At 38.3% G+C, this 21,907-nt stretch overlaps 1 protein-coding gene across 1 annotated transcript in view; it reads right to left on the minus strand.

Annotated features, from left to right (window-relative positions):
* LOC102177223 (transmembrane 9 superfamily member 2-like) overlaps positions 1–13,529 on the minus strand; it is a 42,027-nt gene extending 28,498 nt beyond the window's left edge. The window contains exons 1-5 of the mRNA XM_018044079.1: positions 13,450–13,529; positions 10,568–10,664; positions 9,736–9,868; positions 8,647–8,766; positions 8,397–8,454 (exon numbers count right to left, since the gene is read on the minus strand). Of these exons, the coding sequence (XP_017899568.1) occupies positions 8,397–8,454; positions 8,647–8,766; positions 9,736–9,868; positions 10,568–10,664; positions 13,450–13,478 (437 nt within the window). The 5' untranslated portion in view covers positions 13,479–13,529. The remainder of the gene's footprint in view (positions 1–8,396; positions 8,455–8,646; positions 8,767–9,735; positions 9,869–10,567; positions 10,665–13,449) is intronic.
* Positions 13,530–21,907: the final 8,378 nt, after the last annotated feature.

The following is a 21,907-nucleotide window of genomic DNA, read 5'->3' on the forward strand; positions in this document are numbered from 1 at the left end:
AGGGAGGAGATACTAGAGGCAAGGAGACTAGATATAAAGTGTTAAGAATCTGTACAATGTGATGATGGTTAAAATGTAAAGAATGGATACAAAAGACATGAAGAATTAAAAGACTTTGGGTTAAAGATGGCACATTGAATGCATATTTAGTTCTGCTCCCTCATCAAAACCCTGATACAATTATAGCAAAAGAATTTTTTAAAGGCATAAGGATGGAGGGATGTTGTAAAGGGGAGAATACATTAGCAGCAAAGTTTGGAACCAGAGAGCAGACAAATAGTAACCGAGTTAGTTGGAGTACGAACCTGTATCCTAAATCATCAGTAAAAAAGCTGAGAGGCAACTCAGTTTATAGCACAGAGCTCCAAAAAGGCTTGGGAATTTGTGGTGCCAGGTACCTCTACAGATAGGGATGAAGGAGTGGCTAAAACCAGAAGGACTGGTTCAAAGTCAGCCTGAGATGTTGACATACCTGCAGATTCTGTCCCCCACCCCCCAACTCTGCAGAACCAAACAACGTCATTTTACGACCCCTGCAGAAGACAGGAGAGTTAGTTGCTTAGAGAAGATTCCTGAAGCTCAGGGGAAAATTTTACCAAGACAATTTAAGATCCTCAAAGAAATTAAAGGAGACATTGCAGCCATGAGACAGGCAAAGGAAATTTTAAAAGACTTTTGAGAAAATAGAAGAGTTCTTGCTGTTGTTCTCGTTGTGTTTTTGTTTTTGTGTCAGCTGTACCACAGGACTTGCGGCATCTTAGCTTCCCTGACCAGGGATCCAGCCCCGTGCAACAGAAGCACAGAACCCTAACCACTGGACTGCCAGGAAATTTCCTAGAAGAGGTCTTAGGAATTAAAAGTATGACGAGAGGCACTTGTATGTGAACTCTAAAAATAAATAAATAAATAAACTTATTTACAAAATGGAAAGAGACAGACATAGAAAATAAACGTATGGTTATCAAAGGGGAAAGTGAAGTGAAAGTTGCTCAGTGGTGTCCGACTCTTTGAGACCCCATGGACTATACAGTCCATGGAATTCTCTAGGCCAGAATACTGGAGTGGGTAGCCTTTCCCTTCTCCAGGGGATCTTCCCAACCCAGGGATCAAACCCAGGTCTCCACATTGCAGGCAGATTCTTTACCAGCTGAGCCACCAGGGAAGCACAAGAATACTGGAGTGGGTAGCCAATCCCTTCTCCAGCGGGTCTTCCTGACCCAGGAAGCGAACCAGGGTCTCTGGCATTGCAGGTGGATGCCTTACCAACTCAGCTATCAGGGAAGGAAAGGCGAGGAGAGGAATAAATCAGGAGGTAGGGATTAACATATGTAGCCCACCAGGCCTCTCTGTCCATGGAATTTTTCCAGGCAAGAATAGTGAAGTGGGTTGCCATTTCCTCCTCCTGGGGATCTTCCCAACCCACGGATTGAACCCGTGTCTCCTGTGTCTTCTGCATTGGTAGACAGGTTCTTTACCACTAACGCCACCTGGGAAGCCCATATATACACACTACTATATATAAAATAGATAATCAGCAAGGACCTACTGTATAGCACAGGAAATGATACTCAATATTTTATAATAATCTACATGGAAATAACTTTGAAAAAGAACATATATATGTATATAGACACGTATAACTGAACCACTATTTTGTATACCTGAAACTAACACACTATAAATCAACTATACTCCAATTTTTTTTAAAAAATGACAAGGTGAATTTAAACCTTAGTAAAAGGGTTGGAAGATAAAGCTGATGAAATGTCTTAGAAAGCAATTTAAAAAGAAAAAGAAATGAAGAACAGGCAAGAAAAATAAAAGGAAAATTAACGATCAACCCAGGTAAATGTAAAACAGAAGTTACATGGATAGAGTTCTTTCTGAATATCTTTTAGGGATAGTAATTTGCTGACGATCAAACAGCTGAAAAGAGGCAGAGCTGGGATTCTTACTCAGATGTGTGTGTGTGTGTGTGTTTGTGTGTGTGTTTTAACAGCAAGCTTTCTCCATCCCACTGTGCTATAACAAAGCCTCTACAGTAGGAACCAACCAGACCAATCGCATCTACCTTCTCCTCCCCAAAACATTTTGTCAAAGATCAGAGACAGGGAATGTGGTGACAGCCACTTGATGCTGCACCAGGTTAGGCTTTGAAGTCTACTGTTTAGAGAATCTCTGATTTCAGTCTTCAGTTGTAAATTCTCTCAAGGCCCATTCCAGTTCTAGTATTTTAAGGCTTCTTTCATATTTTCCATCTATTTTCAATTTCTTACTTAGGATCATTGTTTTGGATCCTTCCCCATCCCTCATTATAAGTGATTTTGTCCTTTCTAAACCTTCTTTCATTTTATTCTTTTATTCTTTTTTTATTCATTTATTCTTTCATTTTACCATTTCTACTTCACCTTTCCTCCTCGCATTTACAGACTCTTCTATTAACACTTTTTTCAGTAGGCATATCTATTCTGCTCTTTAAAGGCTCATACTTTGCTCCTGTTGGAGATATAGTTTCCAGTCCTTTCAAACAACAGCATGTACAACAATAAAACCTCCACCTTATGTCTCATCAGTTTCTGGCTTCTCAATAAGGGAGTTTAGTTTCCCATGATTTAACCATACTTCCTCAAATGTTTTTTTTAATACCTTTCTGCTCTAATGAATTTGTTTAGCCGCAATATTCCTCTGCCACATTTTCTAGCTTTGGAAAGATTCATTTTAGCTGTTATCTTTCCATAGCCAGAAAAATTACTTCTCAGTTGACAAATCATAACCTTCTTTCTTATATATAAACTCAATTAACCTGTCTCAACGATTTCCCTTTTGAAAATACACTCTAGAATGCTATTATGTGTTTAACAATTCTGTAACTGTCCTTCCATTTCACGTTTTTATATTCTAAGTATTTCTTCCTTTGTTGATGTCTAATTATTTCTAGACCTTTTCATAGAATCTTAAACAGCAAAACTAGAAGGAAACTTAAGAGGTCACCTGGGTCCATCTCCTACTTGAAACATTTATTCACACATTCATCAAACAGTTATTGAGTACCTAAGAGTTAGGCCCTGGTGTTCCAAGATAAATAAAACAAAAATCCTTGCTCTGAAAAAGCTCAGTCTAGTGGGGGACAGAGATAAACAAATTACAACATAGGAAATACTATAGCAGATAATAGATATAAAACAGCACGAACACAGGAGAGAGTGACCAAAAACGCTTTGTAGTTCACAAAACAATTTCACAACCCATTAGCTCATTTACTTTTCTAAATGACTCTGTGACACAAGCATTACACACAAGGAAATGGACAATCAGAAAGGTTATAGGACTTATCCAAAGTCACTTAGCTAATACTGAGTACTAAATTCAACCTTCCTTCTTCTAATTTTAAAGTTTGGGTACATGCCCATCAACCTCTGCTGACTCTTCCCTTTCTTACCTACCACTTTTGGGGCTACATGCAGCAAAATGACATCATTTAATAATTTTACTCTTTTAAATTTCTCTTAGGAAGTGTATGCTCATTAATTGAACTGCTTCTCCATTTAAATTCAAAACCATTTTTACATTGTCCATGTCCATACCATGAGGCACTGAAACTCTCTTTCAACTTAACACATTTTAACAAATAAGAATCCCAGTACCTTAAGATTCTCCCTCTCATCTACCTAAGAAAGCCCCTAAACCTCTTGATAATCACAATGGTATGATCACTCACCTAGAGCCAGACATCCTGGAATGTGAAGTCAAGTGGGCCTTAGAAAGCGTCACTATGAACAAAGCTAGTGGAGGGGATGGAATTCCAGTTGAGCTATTTCAAATCCTGAAAAATGATCCTGTGAAAGTGCTGCACTCAATATGGCAGCAAATTTGGAAAACTCAGCAGTGGCCACAGGACTGGAAAAGGTCAGTTTTCATTCCAATCCCAAAGAAAAGCAATGCCAAAGAATGCTCGAACTACTGCCCAATTGCACTCATCTCACATGCTAGTAAAGTAATGCTCAAAATTCTCCAAGACAGGCTTCAGCAATACGTGAACCGTGAAGTTCCAGATGCTCAAGCTGGTTTTAGAAAAGGCAGAGGAATCAGAGATCAAATTGCCAACATCCGCTGGATCATGGAAAAAGCAAGAGAGTTCCAGAAAAACATCTATTTCTGCTTTATTGACTATGCCAAAGCCTTTGACTATGTGGATCACAATAAACTGTGGAAAATTCTGAAAGAGATGAGAATACCAGACCACCTGACCTGCCTCTTGAGAAACCTATATGCAGGTCAGGAAGCAACAGTTAGAACTGGACATGGAACAACAGACTGGTTCCAAATAGGAAAAGGAGTACATCAAGGCTGTATATTGTCACCCTGCTTATTTAACTTATATACAGAGTACATCATGAGAAATACTGGGCTGGAAGAAGCACAAGCTGGAATCAAGATTGCCAGGAGAAATATCAATAACCTCAGATATGCAGATGACACCACCCTTATAGCAGAAAGTGAAGAGGAGCTAAAAAGCCTCTTGATGAAAGTGAAAGAGGAGAGCAAAAAAGTTGGCTCAAATCTCAACATCCAGAAAACAAAGATCATGGCATCTGGTCCCATCACTTCATGGGAAATAGATGGGGAAACAGTGGAGAAAGTGTCAGACTATTTTTGGGGGCTCCAAAATCACTGCAGATGGTGACTGCAGCCATGAAATTAAAAGACGCTTACTCCTTGGAAGAAAAGTTATGACCAACCTAGATAGAATATTCAAAAGCAGAGACATTACTTTGCCAACAAAGGTCCATCTAGTCAAGGCTATGGTTTTTCCAGTGGTCATGTATGGATGTGAGAGTTGGACTGTGAAGAAAGCTGAGCGCCAAAGAATTGATGCTTTTGAACTGTGGTGTTGGAGAAGACTCTTGAGAGTCCCTTGGACTGCAAGGAGATCCAACCAGTCCATTCTGAAGGAGATCAGCCCTGGGTGTTCTTTGGAAGGAATGATGCTAAAGCTGAAACTCCAATACTTTGGCCACCTCATGCGAAGAGTTGACTCATTGGAAAAGACTCTGATGCTGGGAGGGATTGGGGGCAGGAGGAGAATGGGACAACAGAGGATGAGATGGCTGGATGGCATCACCGACTCGATGGACATGAGTCTGAGTGAACTCCGGGAGATGGTGATGGACAGGGATGCCTAGCGTGCTGTGATTCATGGGATCACAAAGAGTCGGACATGACTGAGAGACTGAACTGAACTGAACTGAATACATGTATATGGTATACAATGTGAAAAGTAAAAAGAAACAGAGAAACAGTGAAAATAAGTATAAAACAGTCTCCTTCACACTGTCCCCCAGCCATGCAGCAACCCACCTAGGGGACAACTACTGTTAACAGCTGCTTTTCAAATTAAAAATATATATATTTTCATAAAACTGTGGTTTGATACTGAACCATTTCATAGTCCCTGTAACCCTGAGCCATGTTACTATGGACTTCCACTCGAATTTTTAAATTTTTCTGTCTAAAACATTCTTCAAAATTGATCCCATAGAAAACAAGATAAAAACAGCTCCTAGTGCACTGAAAATGCTAATTCATTTCCAGACATTAATTGTTCAATTTAGTTAATCAAGCTTAGTGACACAGCATATTCTAATTCTTTTAAATTTTCTATTCTAATGACGTAACTTCTTTTTACAATGAGATGGAACATCTGTCTGATGAAAAATAAGCCATTATTATTCATCTGAAGCCATGAAGGCAGTTTCAGGAGAGATTTACATTTATTTCCTCTCCAGTGCCTAGCATAATGCATTAAATATAGTAAAAAAAAATTTTCAAAAATACAATAAATAAGTTGAATGAGTAACTAAATAATGAAGAGAATAGTAGATGGTTTATTGACTAGTTCTTGCTAGCAATATCCCTTGTATTACAATCCAGTATAATGACTTTTGCACAATGGCACTTTTGTGCCAAAGTTACTCAATTACAGATTCATCTGAGTCTTGAACTTGAAGCAACAAATACTTGAAATATCGTCAAGGACATTGCTTTCTTACATAAAGGTGTTAAAGCTCAGGAAAGACCACCCATTCTAGTTCCCTTGAAAAGAGTTACAGAAAAAAGCAGATGGCTTTATTCAAGGTGGCAAGGGGGAGAGGAGTGCATTGTCCTTATTTTAAATAAATCAAAAACTCTGTGGTACATGTATTTGATGAGCAAACTTGGAATATTCAAGCCTTTCCCTGGAGTTGAGGGGAAAAGCCACATGTAGATAAAACATTGAGTCTGCTGAATGTATAATCTATCACTGCATTGAACTGATGATGGCTTTATACTCAGTCACAGAGCATTTGCTCTCATTTCGTCACTAATTAGTATACAATGCGACTGAATTTATTATGTATAACTGCCATTGTAGAATTTCCACCATTGTGACGGGGCTTCCCAGGTGGCTCAGTGGTAAAGAATCTGCCTCCCACACAGGTGATGCAGGAGAGGTGACGCAGGAGAAGCAGTTTTGATGCCTGGGTCAGGAAGATCCCCTGGAGGAGGAAATGGCTACCCACTCCAGTATTCTTGCCTGGGAAATCCTATGGACAGCGAAGTCTGGTGGGCTACAGTCGATAGAGTCACAGAGTCGGACACAACTGAGTGACTGAGCACACATATATGCGTTATTGTGACACACTTCTAGCACTAAGGACATGGGAATTTTACAACAAATGGAAATTAAATTGCCACAAAACAGGACTTCCCTGGTGGTTCAGTGATTGGGAATCTGCCTGCCAATGCAGGGGACATGGCTTTGATCCCTAATCTGGGAAGATTTCACATACCATGGAGCAACTAACCCCATGAGGCACAACTTTTGAGCCCACGCGCCTAGAGTCCGTGCTCCACAACAGAAGAAACACCACAGTGAGAAGTCTGTGCACCACAATTAGAGAAAGCCATGCAGCAATGAAGTCCCAGTGCAGCCAAAAACCACAATTTTTTTAAAGTTCTGTGTAACAATTAAGATATAATCCATGACATTTTCTAAAACAAAACAAAACAAAACAAAAAACTGTCCTCCAGAACATATCAAGTAATTTTTTTTTAATGAAACCTGCTATGGATTGAATTGTTTCCCCCAAAATTCTTATATTAAAATCCTAATCCCTACTCTGCTCAATGTCATGTGGCAGTCTGAATGGGAGGGGAGTTTGAGGGAGAATGGATACATATATATATATATATATATATATATATATATATATATATATATGGTTGAGTTCCTTCACAGTTCACCTGAAACTATCACAACATTGTTAATCACATATACCCAAAAACAAAATAAATTTTTTTAAGAACCCTAATCTCTAATGTGATGGTGTTTGGAAATGGGGCCTTGGGAGAGGGATTAGGTTTAGATGAGGTCATGAGGGGGCAGCCTTCATGATGGCATTAGTGCCCTTACAAGAAGAGATGCTGTAGAGTTCAGTGTCTCTCTTTCCCTCTGCCATGTAAGGATGCATCAAGATGGCAGCCATCAGCGACTAAGAAGAGAGCACTCACCAGGACCCTATCTCCTGTTGATGCCCTGATCTTGGGGTTCCCAGCTTCCAGAACTGTGAGAAAATAAATAGCTGTTGTTTAAGCCACCCAGTCTATGGTATTCTGTTATGGTAGCCTGAGCTGACTAAGATAAAACATATTAAAAAATTTGAAGATAAAACTCAAAATGAGTCAGCACCTTATTGGTGAGGCATTATGGGAAGAGCACTGGTCAGGGATATTGGGTTAGCCAAAAAGTTCACTCAGGCTTTTCCATAAGATGGAAAAACCCAAATTAACTTTTTGGCCAAGCCAATATATAGCCTGAGCTCCATTACTGACTTCACATATGACCTTGAACATGTTGATTCTGCATCTTCAGAATTAGGGGACCAGATGAGCTCCCTAAGAGCCACTGTGCAGCACCACCCTGACTCTCTCTCTGACCATGACTCTGCCCGCGTCTGCAGTCACTAATGACACTGCAGTAACTAGGTGAGACAGGAAGAAATAATCAGAGAAGGCAGAGACAAGAAGAATAACACAATGTGGTATATAAGCTGCCACTCTAACATGATATATAAGGCAAGATGCATAACTGAGATGAGCATTTATAAAACCTGCTTCAAAAACAAAGATCAAAATTGAATACTGAAGCACCAGCACCATCTCTTTGTACTAAGGGTTAAGATGTACAAAAAGATGAAAAGAATGCAAATATATCAAGAAAAGAATGCTGCAGGCACAGAAAAAACAGTGGTCACTCACCTCCATTCTACTCTTCATTATTATGTACGATAATTTTTCCAAGGTAAGTATAAGAAAGATTATAATTGTGTAGAGAAAAGAGAACATGAGATACTAACCCAGGACACAGCAGTGCCGTCAGCAAGAAATTTGTCTTCCACTTCAGACCTCTAAATGCTGAGGAAGTAAAGGACAGAATAATTACTAGGGCAACTAGATTTAGTCCTCTTTACAAATATTTTACAGGAATGAAGACACAATTATATTTTGCTAGGTCAGCTAAAATTCCTGATGCAATTTTTTTAATTTTCAAGCTTTTTAATTTCTATATTTAACACACCAACTTGGAATAATAATAGTAATGCTTACACTTGTACACCTTAGCAGACACGTATCCAGCAGATGCTCCCATAAGGACCCATAACACAACAGAACAGGTCATTAAAGCACCACGATTAGCAGGAGAAAGGAAACCAAGGCAGGCAAGAACTAAAAGCACAAAGAAGAAATATCAAACCAGTGACAATAATAGCCTCAAAACACAAAAGGCTTTATAATATATTAAAGACACCTTATTAAGACATTTTTATGAAGCAGCATACAGGGAACTTCTCTGATGTTACTTACTTAGCTAATTTTTTGACAATCTGTTCTTAACGAAAAGTCTGATCCTATACAAGGCAAGCTGTGTTTTCAATTTAGTCTTTAACCTCCTTGTTTAAATCATTAATTATATTATTTTAAATCAAAGAGATCTTCCCTTTCCCTACTCCAGTAGCCACTCCCTAAAGAGCAAATCATTTTTCCCCACAAAAATTTCCTTCTGTTTCCTTTTATTCAAGGTAAGGGGGGAAAAACATCACAGTGAGACTTGGTCTCAGGAAAACATAACTTTAAAAGCTAAACTTAGAGGTTATCACTGACATCTGAAACACCCAAAAAGCCATTTGTTTACAGAAGCTTTGTTTGTGAAAATCCCCACTCTGGTTATCAAAAACTGACTAACTCTACTCTTGGTTGATAGTGAAGGCAGAGAGAGTTCATCAGCCATTGTAAGCCTACTAACGATGCCACTTCATTTACACATTTCAAGACCAGCACTTGGGCTTGCCTTAGCATTTCAAAATCCTAATCTCTGAATTATAATTCCCTGAGCCCACCTAAAATATGATCTACCCACATGCAAAGCAAGGAACATGTATATTGGACATTACAATAAGTTATTCAGAACTGAAGAAACTATGAAAGGTCCTTGATATAGGAACATATTTAGACTCATATCCTTAAAATACAAACTTTATTTTAAATATACTACAAATACTCATTAAAATACACTATAAACTACACATTTCCTTAAACTTTAGGGTGGAATTTTCAAAGTTCTTTTGTACACATGAATCGAAGTTTAACCTATGTCAGAATGTTGAAGATGACACATATTGATCTGAGCCTACTCACATAAAGTAATAAATGTCATAATCAAAACTTGTGTTCCTTGACCCAGTAAAATTGATAGCAACATTCCATGCCTTGGAGGTCTGAATACATCCCCATGAACAAGCTTCCAACCATAATCCTTCTGGATATCTTCCTGCATAAGAGAAATAATAAACACAGGAGTGTTTTTAATAAACACAGGAGTTATTATGACAGAAAGTTACAAGAGCTCTGAACGTTAGTAGAAAACTAATTTTCCTCTAAAGACAAACTAATGGCTCATTTTGGATAAAGTAAGTCTCTGGCAGGTATGTGATCCTGCCATACAAATGAGCCATTCTCTAAGTTTTGCACTGAAGGGAGTGTGTTAATTATGTAAAGCACACAACTGGCTTGATTTTCATGGAGAAAGCAACATGATTTAACATACAAAAAAGAATTCAACTAATTCTATAGAAATTAAAAATTCATCAATACATAAATGATTATAAGAGTCAAAAGAGTATAAATTAGATAAAACTAAATTTGCCCTAAATTGTATTATTTTGCAATGTTTTGTACATATTCTCATGTTCCAAATTAATGAAAATCTTAAATAATGATATTTTGAAAGATCAGAACATGGAAAGGTATATAACCAAAGAGTTGATAGCAAATAACTCTCTAATAAACTTACCTATACTTTTTAAGAATCTACACAATACTCTATACTTTGATTCAGCACAATATGCAAAATTACTAGACATTAAAATGTGTTGTATTCAAGGTACTATACTCTAAGTAGAAACATAACCTTGAGAACTGGGCAAAGCATGAATCAAATATGTACATTTTTATTTACAGGAAAACAAACCTGATTATATCTGATAATATCTTTGTGGAGAGTTCTTAATATGATCATAGCCACCATTCCAGTTAAGAAGAGAACAACGACAAATGAATTCAAGATACTGGAAAATGGAAAGAAGGAAACATAGAAGTTAAACCTCAGATTTCTTATTTGAACAGTAAAAATGAAAATCCGTGCACATGTAAAAGAAAGACATTCAAATTATCATGTCAATCAGTTTTCTAAAGTTAAATTTGGATCAAGGGCTAATACATTTGGATAATACCTCAATATATTAAATGAACTTAAACTTCTATCACAAAAGTTCATTACCAATCAAGCAATAGAAGCAACACTATTCTTAAGGTTATTTTACAACTTTTTAAGAGTACATTCCCAAAAATAAACAAGGGGAAATGAAAAAGATCAGGAACGTAAACTTAGTTCCAGAACATGAAACTGAGAATGGAAGACCAGGAGTCAAGGTTAAATTGATGACTGGCTGACTGTCCTTAGGTGGATCCTTAGATGGATCAAGGCTTTTAACTTTATCAAGTCTTTATCAAGTTTCAGGGTAAAGATCCCATGGACCAGCTCTTACTGGTTCCAAAACTGAATCTTAAAAATTATGTCCAAATGAAAACCAAGACCTTCAGCCATCCCACCACCCAGCCAAATCTGGACACATTTTTAAGTTTCACCAGAATCTGTGAAAAGACCAGCACTGTTGTAGAAAAATGCCGCTAAGATGTCTAAAATGTCTGCTAAATGTCATAAGTAAATTAGCTCAAGACAGAAACTAAAGTACATTTATTGTTATATCATAAATATTAATACTAGAGATTAGCCCCACCATTGATCTGGATGCCCTTTCCTTTCATGACCCCTTTAAAGAAACTATTTAAATAAATTTTACTTGAAGAGACTCCTTGGGGGTGTAACAAAATGGGACATGGACTATTGCCCCAACAAAGATTTTCTAGAAAAGTTAAGATATGATCATTATAATGAGGAGGAGAAGGAGGTAGAGGAGAAGGAAGAGTGAGGATAGAAATAGGAGGAGGAAGAGAATGGGAGTTATTCTCACTTTAAAGGCAATAGCATTGTAAATCAACTATACTTCAATAAAATGAAATTTTAAAAAATAAAGGTGATAACTAATGAGAACCTACTGTTAGCTCAGGGAACCCTACTCAGTGCTCTGTGGTGACCTAAACGGGAAGGAAATCCAAACAAGAAGGGATATATGTAAACACATAGCTGATTCACTCTGCTGTACAGCAGAAACTACCTCAATATTGTAAAGCAACTATACACCAATAAAATATTTCTTTAATTAATTAATTTTACTTGGAGGCTAATTACTTTACAATATTGTGGTGGTTTCTGCCATACGTTGAAATGAATCAGCCATGGGTGTACATGTGTCCTCCATCCCGAAATAAAATATTATTTTTAAAACAAAGGCAATGGCTGTATAAGGAAAATCATCACCTCAGAAGACCATACTCATAGAATTATACCCTTCCTTACTTTCATCTTTACCTTTATAGTCTTCTTCCATCCAAAACTGCTTTATTATACGAGATGAAGGGGGAAAAGTACAGTTTCATCTATTTCTCATCAGCTTCTCTGATCAGTCTCCTAAGTTACTAACTGAAGATCCTATGCTCGCTGTCAGCACTTTAGGAAAGCCTCAATCATCACATTCTCAGTTGGTCCATCCTTCAGTTTCATGTTGAAACTACTCCTTCTACAGCCATGAAGGACTTCTAACGCTGTGGTTTGATCCTGTTGAAGATTCCTGAGGAATCAAGTCCCTTCACTGTGAATCCACTAGAATGTAAGCTTCCTACAAGCAGAAGCCTGTGTGCCTTATTCACTGCCATGTCTGACCACCTCCCCTAATGCTTGGCATCCTAATAGGGATGAAAAAACACACCTGGAAAATGAATCGACCTTCACTCACAGACATTATCTCCACACAATTGTCTCATCTAAATGACTTGCCTTGATTAAGTGACCACTTGCAGTGCTTTGGTTTCTCATCTGTAATCTTTTCATCTTTCTCTGCTCTCTTCCCAGTGTTCCATGACATCTTTACCTTCCTCCACCCCAGCTGGTTACTGCTTTTCCTACACTCTACTTTGTTCAGACTTTCTGACCCCACAAATGAAAGTATCTGTCTTGTTTTCCTTCCATCTTCTGCACAGGGTCCACTATCACAGTCCTATCCTGCCTACTTCCCAGCATGTATTACTCTTTACATGCAGACATGCTATCTCTTGGACATCTCAGCCTTCTCTTTCCCTTGAGCATAAACATTAGTATATTTACAACAGATTTTCCTTTTTGTTTCTCTTTGTGTATATAGAGAAGTGGCGGGGGGGGGGGGAGAAGAGGAGAAATTAGCCAGAGAGAAGAAAAACTGTCACTCAAGATCATCTCTGATAGGGGGTTGGAGGAAAGGGAATTGGGTGAAGTAATTAAAAGGTACAAACTTGCAGTTGTAAAATAAATAAGTACTAGAGATATAAGGTACAATGTGATAAATATAATTAACACTAATGTATGTTATACTGAAAGTAGTTAAGACTGTAAATACTAAGAGTTTTCATCACTGAGGGGAAATTTTCTACATTTCTTTCATTTTGTATCTATAGGAGATCACTGATATTCACTAAACTTAGCGTGGTCATCAATGCAAGTCAGATCATTATGCTGCACACTTTAAACTTATACTACTATATGTCAATTATATTTCAATAAAACTGGAAGGAACAAAAGATAATCTCTGGTAACAAAATAATTTTTTAAATATACATATGCATATATGTGTGTGTGTGTGTGTGTATATACATTTCCCACCATGAAGCTACTTACTCTTTAATTCATAAAGTGCTTACCTAAACCACTGAATTCTGGTATGAGACATGGACACCAAAATATAATCCCACCTAGAACCCCACCTGATCTGTTTGTTTTCCTAAAAACAAAAATACAAAAATCACATGATCAAACTTTAAATGACCTTTTATTAAAGGTTATAATCCTAAAACAGAGAGTTATTCTGCCTGTACATTCTCCATTTCTTTACTGCTAACTTCATGGAATCATGCAATCTAGCCTGACATTTTCATCTTACTTTTATTTACTGATACCCTAAATCATTTCAGGCTTCCCTGGTGGCTCAAATGGTAAAGCATCTGCCTGCAATGCGGGAGACCCGGGTTCGATCCCTGGGTTGGGAAGATTCCCGAAAGAAGGAAATGGCAACCTACTCCAGTACTCTTGCCTGGAAAATCCCATGGACGGAGAAGCCTTGTAGACTACAGTCCATGGGGTCACAAAGAGTTGGACAAGACTGAGCAACTTCACTTCACTATCTCATTTCAAAAAGGGACTAGGGAAAAAAATTTAGTTTACTATTCATCAGAAATAATAGCACCCTTTTGCTGTTTTTCTGTCACCCTAAATCTACCCCATACTTCATTTCCTTTTGTCCAGACCACATTTTCATCTTAATTGAAACTTCATAGGCATATATAATGAGAGTCACTGTGGTTTGTTTTTAAATTTAAAAACCTAAAAACAACCAAAAATTCCCATCAGAATAGGAATAAACAAACTATGGTAATCCATTCTAAGAAATACTATGTAACCATTAAAAAGAATGATGTGCATCTCTAGGTGATGACATGTCTATGAAATAGCATTAAATGAAAAAATAAAGGTGAAAAGTACATAGTAAGACACGTATGTACAGCAAGATTCTATTCCCCCTTCAAAAATATATACATATTTTGTAGATGCAAACATTTTTCTGGAAGAAAAAACAACGGTTATACTTTCGGAGGAAGAGACTAGAAATTAGGGGAAGGGTAGTAAAGGAAGGCAGAATTTTACTTATACATTTTCTATATGGTTTTGAAGCCTTCACCACATATAAGTATTGTCAATATTATTATTTAAATTGAACTAAAATTTTGAACTATAAGACAACTTGCTTCACAACACACCAAATCCACCAACTGCAAATAGGTTTATTGTTACAGTATTTTGTTTNTAGACCAGCCCATATCCAGGATGTCTCTGATTACATTCTTATGGTTAGATTCAGGCTAATTCATATACGCTGCCATGTCCATGTTATTTCCTCACATCAGGAAGCACATAATGTCAGATTGGTGATCCTAAGACTGATCACTTAAAGCAGTGACTGTCATGTCTCATGGTAAACTCACATTGTTCCCTTTGCAGTTGGTTACTAACCTGTGGGATGATTGACATACCTTGATAGCATGTGAATATCCTGTTGCCCAGACTAATTTTTATTCAATGATTTTAGCCATCATTGATGATCCTTGTCTGATTGATTATTACATTGGAGGTTGGAAAATGTTATTTCTAATTCTATCATTATTTCCACATTTGAAAACAAAAATTACTATGAAAAGAAGAGCTTTCCTTCCACCTCACCTCCCACTCCCCGATCCCTTACCCTATCACTTCAGACTCATGGATTGTTTTCATTCCATGCATTATAAGCCATGAACAAGATCATTATTTATGATGTTTACTTGTCTCAAATTTGTTCAGTGAGAACACTTCAAACCAGTCCCTGTGTTCTTGTGACTTGACCACATTAGTGTTTGAATACTTTTTCTAGCACCTAAAGTGTTCCAAGCTCTCTTGTACTTTCTCCACCTCAGCCCTGTAATCAGGCGTTTCTCAAGGGGCCTTGGTTCTTTTTAGTAGGGAATGGTATTTAGAAACCAATATTTGAGCTCTAGGTATACTCATTGCCACTAGGTTGTCATTACTCCTAAGCCCTTTGAGTTAATAGAGCTAGGAAAAACATATATACATACATAAAATGAATACATAATTATGTTTCAAACTTAAATTTAACACTTTATAAGGTTAAATAAGGTTTCCCTTACTTTATAAAGATTACTTTATATTCACACCTCTTTTCTGGTACTGTGAAAATCTTGGTTCCTGATAACATTAAAACATTTACTTACTTGCTTTATCCTATATATGCAACTATAATGTACAATTAATAAAAAATTAACTTGGTAAATTTTATAATTAATATACTGCTAATTTTGTTGTTAGAACATATTCTAATGATGTCATAGTCAGAGAACTGTCTTAAAATTTTTTAAAGAAACTTGAATTTTCTCTCTATGCTGCTGCTGCTAAGTCGCTTCAGTTGTGTCCGACTCTGTGTGACCCCATAGACGGCAGCCCAAGGCTCCCCCGTCCTTGGGATTCTTCAGGCAAGAACACTGGAGTGGGTTGTCATTTCCTTCTCCAATGCATGAAAGTGAAAAGTGAAAGTGAAGTCACTCAGTCGTGTCCGACTCTTAGTGACCCCATGGACTGCAGCCTACCAGGCTACTCTGTCCATGGGATTTTCCAGGCAAGAGTGGGTTGCTTTGTTGCAAATGTGATATTTAGTTAGGTTCATTTGTTTCTATTTGTATTAAGTTTTAAGGTTTGATATTTCATCTCTTTTTTATTGAATTTTCTTTTTTAATATGTAAAACATTTACATTTTAAAAAGTCAAAAGTCTCTAAAAAGTTACCATTAGAAAAGGTTTTCTTCTATCCTCTGTACCCCAGGTAACCCCCATAGATTCTGTTGTATCCTTTCTCTATTTTTGCAAGGAAAAAATACACACATAATATATATATTCTCACTTATCACACAAAAAGGAGGATGCCATATTTATCACTTTTCCTTTTTCACTTAATAATACATAATACATCCTGGAAATTACACAATTATACCATATCAGTTCATAGACTGTGACTCATTCTTTTATAGAGCTGTTTGTACTCTGTTGTACTCCATGTCTTACAATTCTTTATCTCTCCCATGGTACCTAGCACTATCTCTGGATGATAGCAGGTAAATTACAAATATTTTGTGGTTGGCTAAACCAAATAATAATAGTATAAATTGCAGCACAGGCTACTATGACTAGACTTAAAGAAGAGCATCCTACAGTAAGAGTAAGTTGCTTAAAATTGCTTAAAGAGGTTGTAGAAAACCTTTTCCTAAATATTTTAGCAATTACAGGGGGAAAATAGCAGTCTAGATTAAGACAGATAGCTGGTCAGCATCTGCTTTAACAAACCTCATTACTCAGAAAATTTTAGAAGCTAAAGTAAATTAGAATAAATACTATATCAATATTAAAAGACTTCTTGAAATATCAATATAGCATTAAAATATTCACCCAACTAGGGACATTTTCTTCACAATGACACTACCAAGATGTGATTTAGTAGTGAATTTCCTTAAGATTTTGAAATCATATGATAGGTCATTTATTGAACTCCTCCACCCACACACCACCACCAACTGTGAACTTTGACACACACAGTGCCTTTTCCTTGCCTGTAGTTATTGCCAAGTTTATTTTTTTTAATATAGAAAAGCATTCATTGGCAAGTTTTCCTACTGAATGGTAAAAAGTCTTGTTCATCCTGGGACTTTGACATATGCCCTCATGCTAGGGTAGCTTTTAATTGTCCTCAAGAAGTTTGTTCAAATTTTTGTGTCTTGATTAAAGTGTTTGATTCTCTAACAACCCAACATTGCCACAAAACACATTGCTTTTCAAAGTGTGGCTGGGAAGATCAAGTCTAGAGCCTTCCTACTTACTCAAAATATGGTCTAGGAACCACTAGCATCTCTGGCCCCCATCCCAGATGTAGCAAGTCAGAATCTGTGTTTTAACAAGATTCCCTCCCACCCCGCCACTCAGTGATTCATGATGCACATTAGGAGGTGCTAATTAGGACAAAGCACTAATGTAACATCTGCATGAGAGAATCTAACAGTTAAACAAGAATATCCCAACAAATCAGAAGGTATACAGTGTTAATCTCATTTGTTGCTACAGGTGGGGCTAGTGGTAAAGAACCTGTTTGCCAATGCAGGAGATGTAAGAGACATGGGTTTGATCCCTGGGTCGATCCCTGGAGGAGGGCATGGCAACCCACTCCAGTATTCTTGCCTGGAGAATTCCGTGGATAGAGGAACCTGGTGGGCTACAGTCCATGGGGTCTCATAGAGTCAGACACAATTGAAATGACTTAGCATGCTCGCGTGCTACTGAAAGGGGTGGGAGAAAGATAATGACAGAGTGGAATCACTGTAAAAGGGGATGGGAGTGGGAATAGTAAAGAAAGATTATTTAGATGGTACCCAAACCAGAAGTTTGGTTCTGCCAAAAAGTCAGAGGTTTGTAAAATCCATCTCACAGCAACAAAAGGGAGTGAGGGAGGCGTGAAAGAGAAAAGGAAGAGATCCAGATAGTGTTTTGGAGGCCGGAAGACATCAGAAAATTGGAACGTCAGTCCTGCTGGCAAACTAAGTGTAATTGGGGCACAAATCACTGATGAAGGAAGGATTATGAACAAGACATGGGTTAGGAGCAGCCAGCAGAGCGGCCGTAAGTACACAGCTCAGAGGATCTGACTTTCAGCACAACAGAACCCTTCCCCTCCCTTGATTTACTCTTCAGTGATTGTGAGTTTTCTAAAGACCTACATGTACCTAAAAATAATGGGGATTTTATGAAACCTTCTCCTTGATATGCAATCTACAAATTTGCTATGTAGTTTTTAATTAGGCCTCTTCCCATAATGATGTCTTCAGAGTGCTTGTGCATGTGAGCATGTGTGTCGGGGTGGGAGGAGGGACAATTGAATACCTTTCTCTAGATCTAATAGGAAAAATGTGCCAGTGAGAAGGTGAGTGAAGAGAGTAAAATGTCCCCCAAGTCACTACAGGGACCCCACCCCCTCAATTTGCTTCATCAAAACAAGCGTAAGCTACCTCCTTAAATTCAGAACCAGAAGGCACCATTGAAATCCCTTGACATTCACCTATTACACGTCTTTATGGACGTCTGATTTAAGACCATGCAGAGCCCTCCTCTCCAAAAGTCACCAAAACTGGAACTGAATCATCTAAATTTGCTGTGATTTTTATTCATAGTCTACAAAGTTGAGGTTGCCAGTTGGGGGATAGAGAGAGAGAAAGAGAGAAAGAGAGGTATTAGATAATGCTAGGAAATGGCAACACTTCCCCAAAACAGAACCAGGCCACGCAGATCCTGTTCTGCCTTCTATTCTAGCTGGAAAGAGATTTATTTTCTTCCCATTTTGCAATAATCTGTATTATTTGAGGTTCTGCCCTCAGTCTCTTCCTCCACAGCCCCTTTCAAATCCTTGTTTAGAATCACGGGGAAGGAGGGAGGGAGGGAGGCAGCTCTCACCTGAATCTTCAACAACCGTATCAAAGAAAGAGAACCGCCAAAGAAATATGAAGCCCACTGTTGTGTGCACATGAAATGGCATGGCATGTACCATTTCTTTTAATAAAGAAACGAGTAAATTTGTTTCACAGAGTAATACTAAAATTGGTTTCCTCCTCACACAAAACCATGAAGATATTTATATATAATTTATCTTTCTAAGTTGTCATGTGGCAAAAGACCCCTTGCTGTGCAGCAGGCTTCTCTTGGTACTTAGAGAGAATTACGTGATTAAATAGAGACCTGAAAAGTTTTGAACAAGCACCGAAGAAGAAAAGGTTTCCTCTTCAAGCCTTAATGAAGTGAGCTCATTCCTCCTCCAACATCAACTTAGCCCTGTGTAGTTTGTTTTCTTGCGGGTTAATCACTGACCAGAGCCGCAGTGCGGACCACCAGTTTCTAATAAACCATAAAAGGCCGATCAGCAGCCATTGTGCTTTTCTGTAGGGCTTAGCAGACAGCAGCTGAATAAACCCGTTCAAAGTCAGAACAGTCAAGCAGGAGCGCAGAGGCCCAACTGGTGCCTCTGGTGAATCCTGAAAAGCAAATTAATTTATTAGAACATAATTGATAGCATGTGCAAATACACTAGCCAAAGACTCCCTTGTGCTAATTTTGGCATAATTAAATATGGGGCAGTTAATGAATAGTGTTCTGGGAAAGCAACATTATGATAAATATCCAATTATTACTTACTGTATCCCATACTTGCTATGTTATATGCAGGCCGATGCCTCTGCTTTTGAGGCTTAAAGAAAAATCCAGAGGGAAAGAAAAGACCTAACAAACTGATTCCTCTGAATTAAGTTTTAAATAAATGCTGTTGCGAGTGAAATACGCCCAGAAAGAGAATTACCTGAATATGCAGGGAAAAGAGGACATGAAATCTATCAATTATATTTTCATGTAAACGCACATGTTCTTTCTTCTTTGGAGAGTTTCACATTTGTGAGTCTATTGAAAGCCTCTGTGCAAATGTTGTCTAAACAAGAGCTTCCCTTAAAGAAAAAAAAAAACACCCTCCACCTGCCAAGGTAAAGACAGAGAGCTGCTGGAATACTACAGAGCAAATGCAAACCAACAGCCAACGTGCTGCTGGCTCTATGGAGTCCTCTGACACGACTTCTCTTTTGTTTCGACCCTTTCCTTCAATCTTGCTTCGGAAATTACTGCCAAAAACAGTGCTCCCCGCGGGTCAGGACCTGAGATTCAGCAGTCTCTCCAGACTCACAGTGCTGTAACAACTCCATCAGGCAGTTTCTGATGTGGCCATTGGCTACTGACTCCAACAGGTTAAGAAAACAAAACAAGCGGGGAGGTGGGGGGAGGCGGTGGGGAGGGACAGTCGCTGTGAAAAATAAATAAATAACACCTCACTAACCAGCCTGGTTGACTGGGGCTTTTGAAGTCACAGCATCAGTATGCATAAGGAATGTCAAATGTCTAAATTGTGCCATTTTTTTCTCCAAAGGATCTTTGAAGCAACCTTTGAAGATGGGAGAGATGGTCCCCTTTGTGCTCGTAAACAAAGGTGGCCTCCGCCACCATCACATCCTCCTCTAACCCCTGAGGCTGATAGGTGAGGGAAAGGCGGACACTTTCATTTCCTACATCCATTGACAAGGATTTTCTTCTGAGAAGTCTCAGATCTGTGGAGAGTTCATTGTCACTTAGAGTTATGTTTATCTTTCCAAACAAGAGCCTCTTCTAACACATTTCAACTGCTTGTCGCCAATTGTGTTGTCAAAAGGCTCGGGCTTTCCAAATTATTTGCTTCTGGTTAGTATGTGACGGGATCCTAAAGGCAGAGGTAATAGGAGGCTTCCCCCATCTGCTCTGGTCAGTTTCTTTTCCCCAGCTGGCATCAGTGTGTCATTTCTATTCTCCACACCCTTGGAGTTTCTGACAGCTAAAGCGGCCAGATAAATGATTATTCTAGATACATTTGTGATGCGTGATATGCCATAGAAAACACTACATTCGAGTGACCCCCAGTATCATTTTAGATATTTGAATATGAGAGATCATGTGTGGATCCTTTGAATGTTTTCTTTCAGGATCCTGATGGGTTTTCAATCAACTTGAGGTCATTTATTACAGCTTTGAGCATCATACGAATTTAAATCAACCGACTTTAGGTTTTCGAGGCCTGTACAATCACCCCGTGACAGAGAGCTGACAGTGCCATTTGCCTTTCAGAAGACAAATAACTATGATAAATGTCCTTCCAAACTAAACAGCACTTTGGAAAAAGTAAAAAGGAATTTTCATCCAACTAGCCGAGATTCTATTTACATTTTCCAAAGTAATCCTAAATCAAAAATCTAAGGACACTTTGGAGAAAAATGAATAAAGAGCCTAGGCAATAATGTTTTTTAAAAGAGACTTGGGCCATGGGGAAACTTTTCAACATAGAGCATGGCCCCACTCACCCAGGAGGGAGAGAAGCATCCTCATGGGCAAATCAGAGACTGGATCATGAAAAATGTCCGCAACTCACCTGACTCACCAACAAATCACGGCTGCAGCTGAAACCAGTGCGCAAAGCCAGAGAGGAAGCGCTGGGACCATTTGTCTGTGTCACATTATTAGACAGCTTTCCAGTGGCTACTTTATTGGGGGGAGTCTTGCACTGCAGACAGCTTAAACTTGGGTTTTGCGTGTAATTTGCTATTTTAGAGCAGTTTATTTCTCTCACCTGCATACCCCATGGGGGAAGAAGCACTGATTACTTTAATTCTAACATTTGGAGTGGAACCCATTCATGAAACTTTCTGGCTGTGTGATTCAAACGAAGGCTTCTCTTTCCTCTTTTTGTTCTCACAAGAAAATCAATTCACTTGAAGAGCCTCTTAATCCCATTTTTGCAATCAACAATTGCCACTTGTATATCGCTCTAATAGATTAAGAAGTGGGATGATGCGGTTGTCTGGTCTAATTCAACCCTATTCAGGTAGCTGCAGCCCGAGGCACTTTGTAGTGCCAAGTGCAGAGCTCGACAGGAAGACTTTTGCTATCATAATTT

This window comes from Capra hircus (assembly GCF_001704415.2).
Source record: "Capra hircus breed San Clemente chromosome X unlocalized genomic scaffold, ASM170441v1, whole genome shotgun sequence".
Classification (NCBI taxonomy): Eukaryota; Metazoa; Chordata; class Mammalia; order Artiodactyla; family Bovidae; genus Capra; species Capra hircus.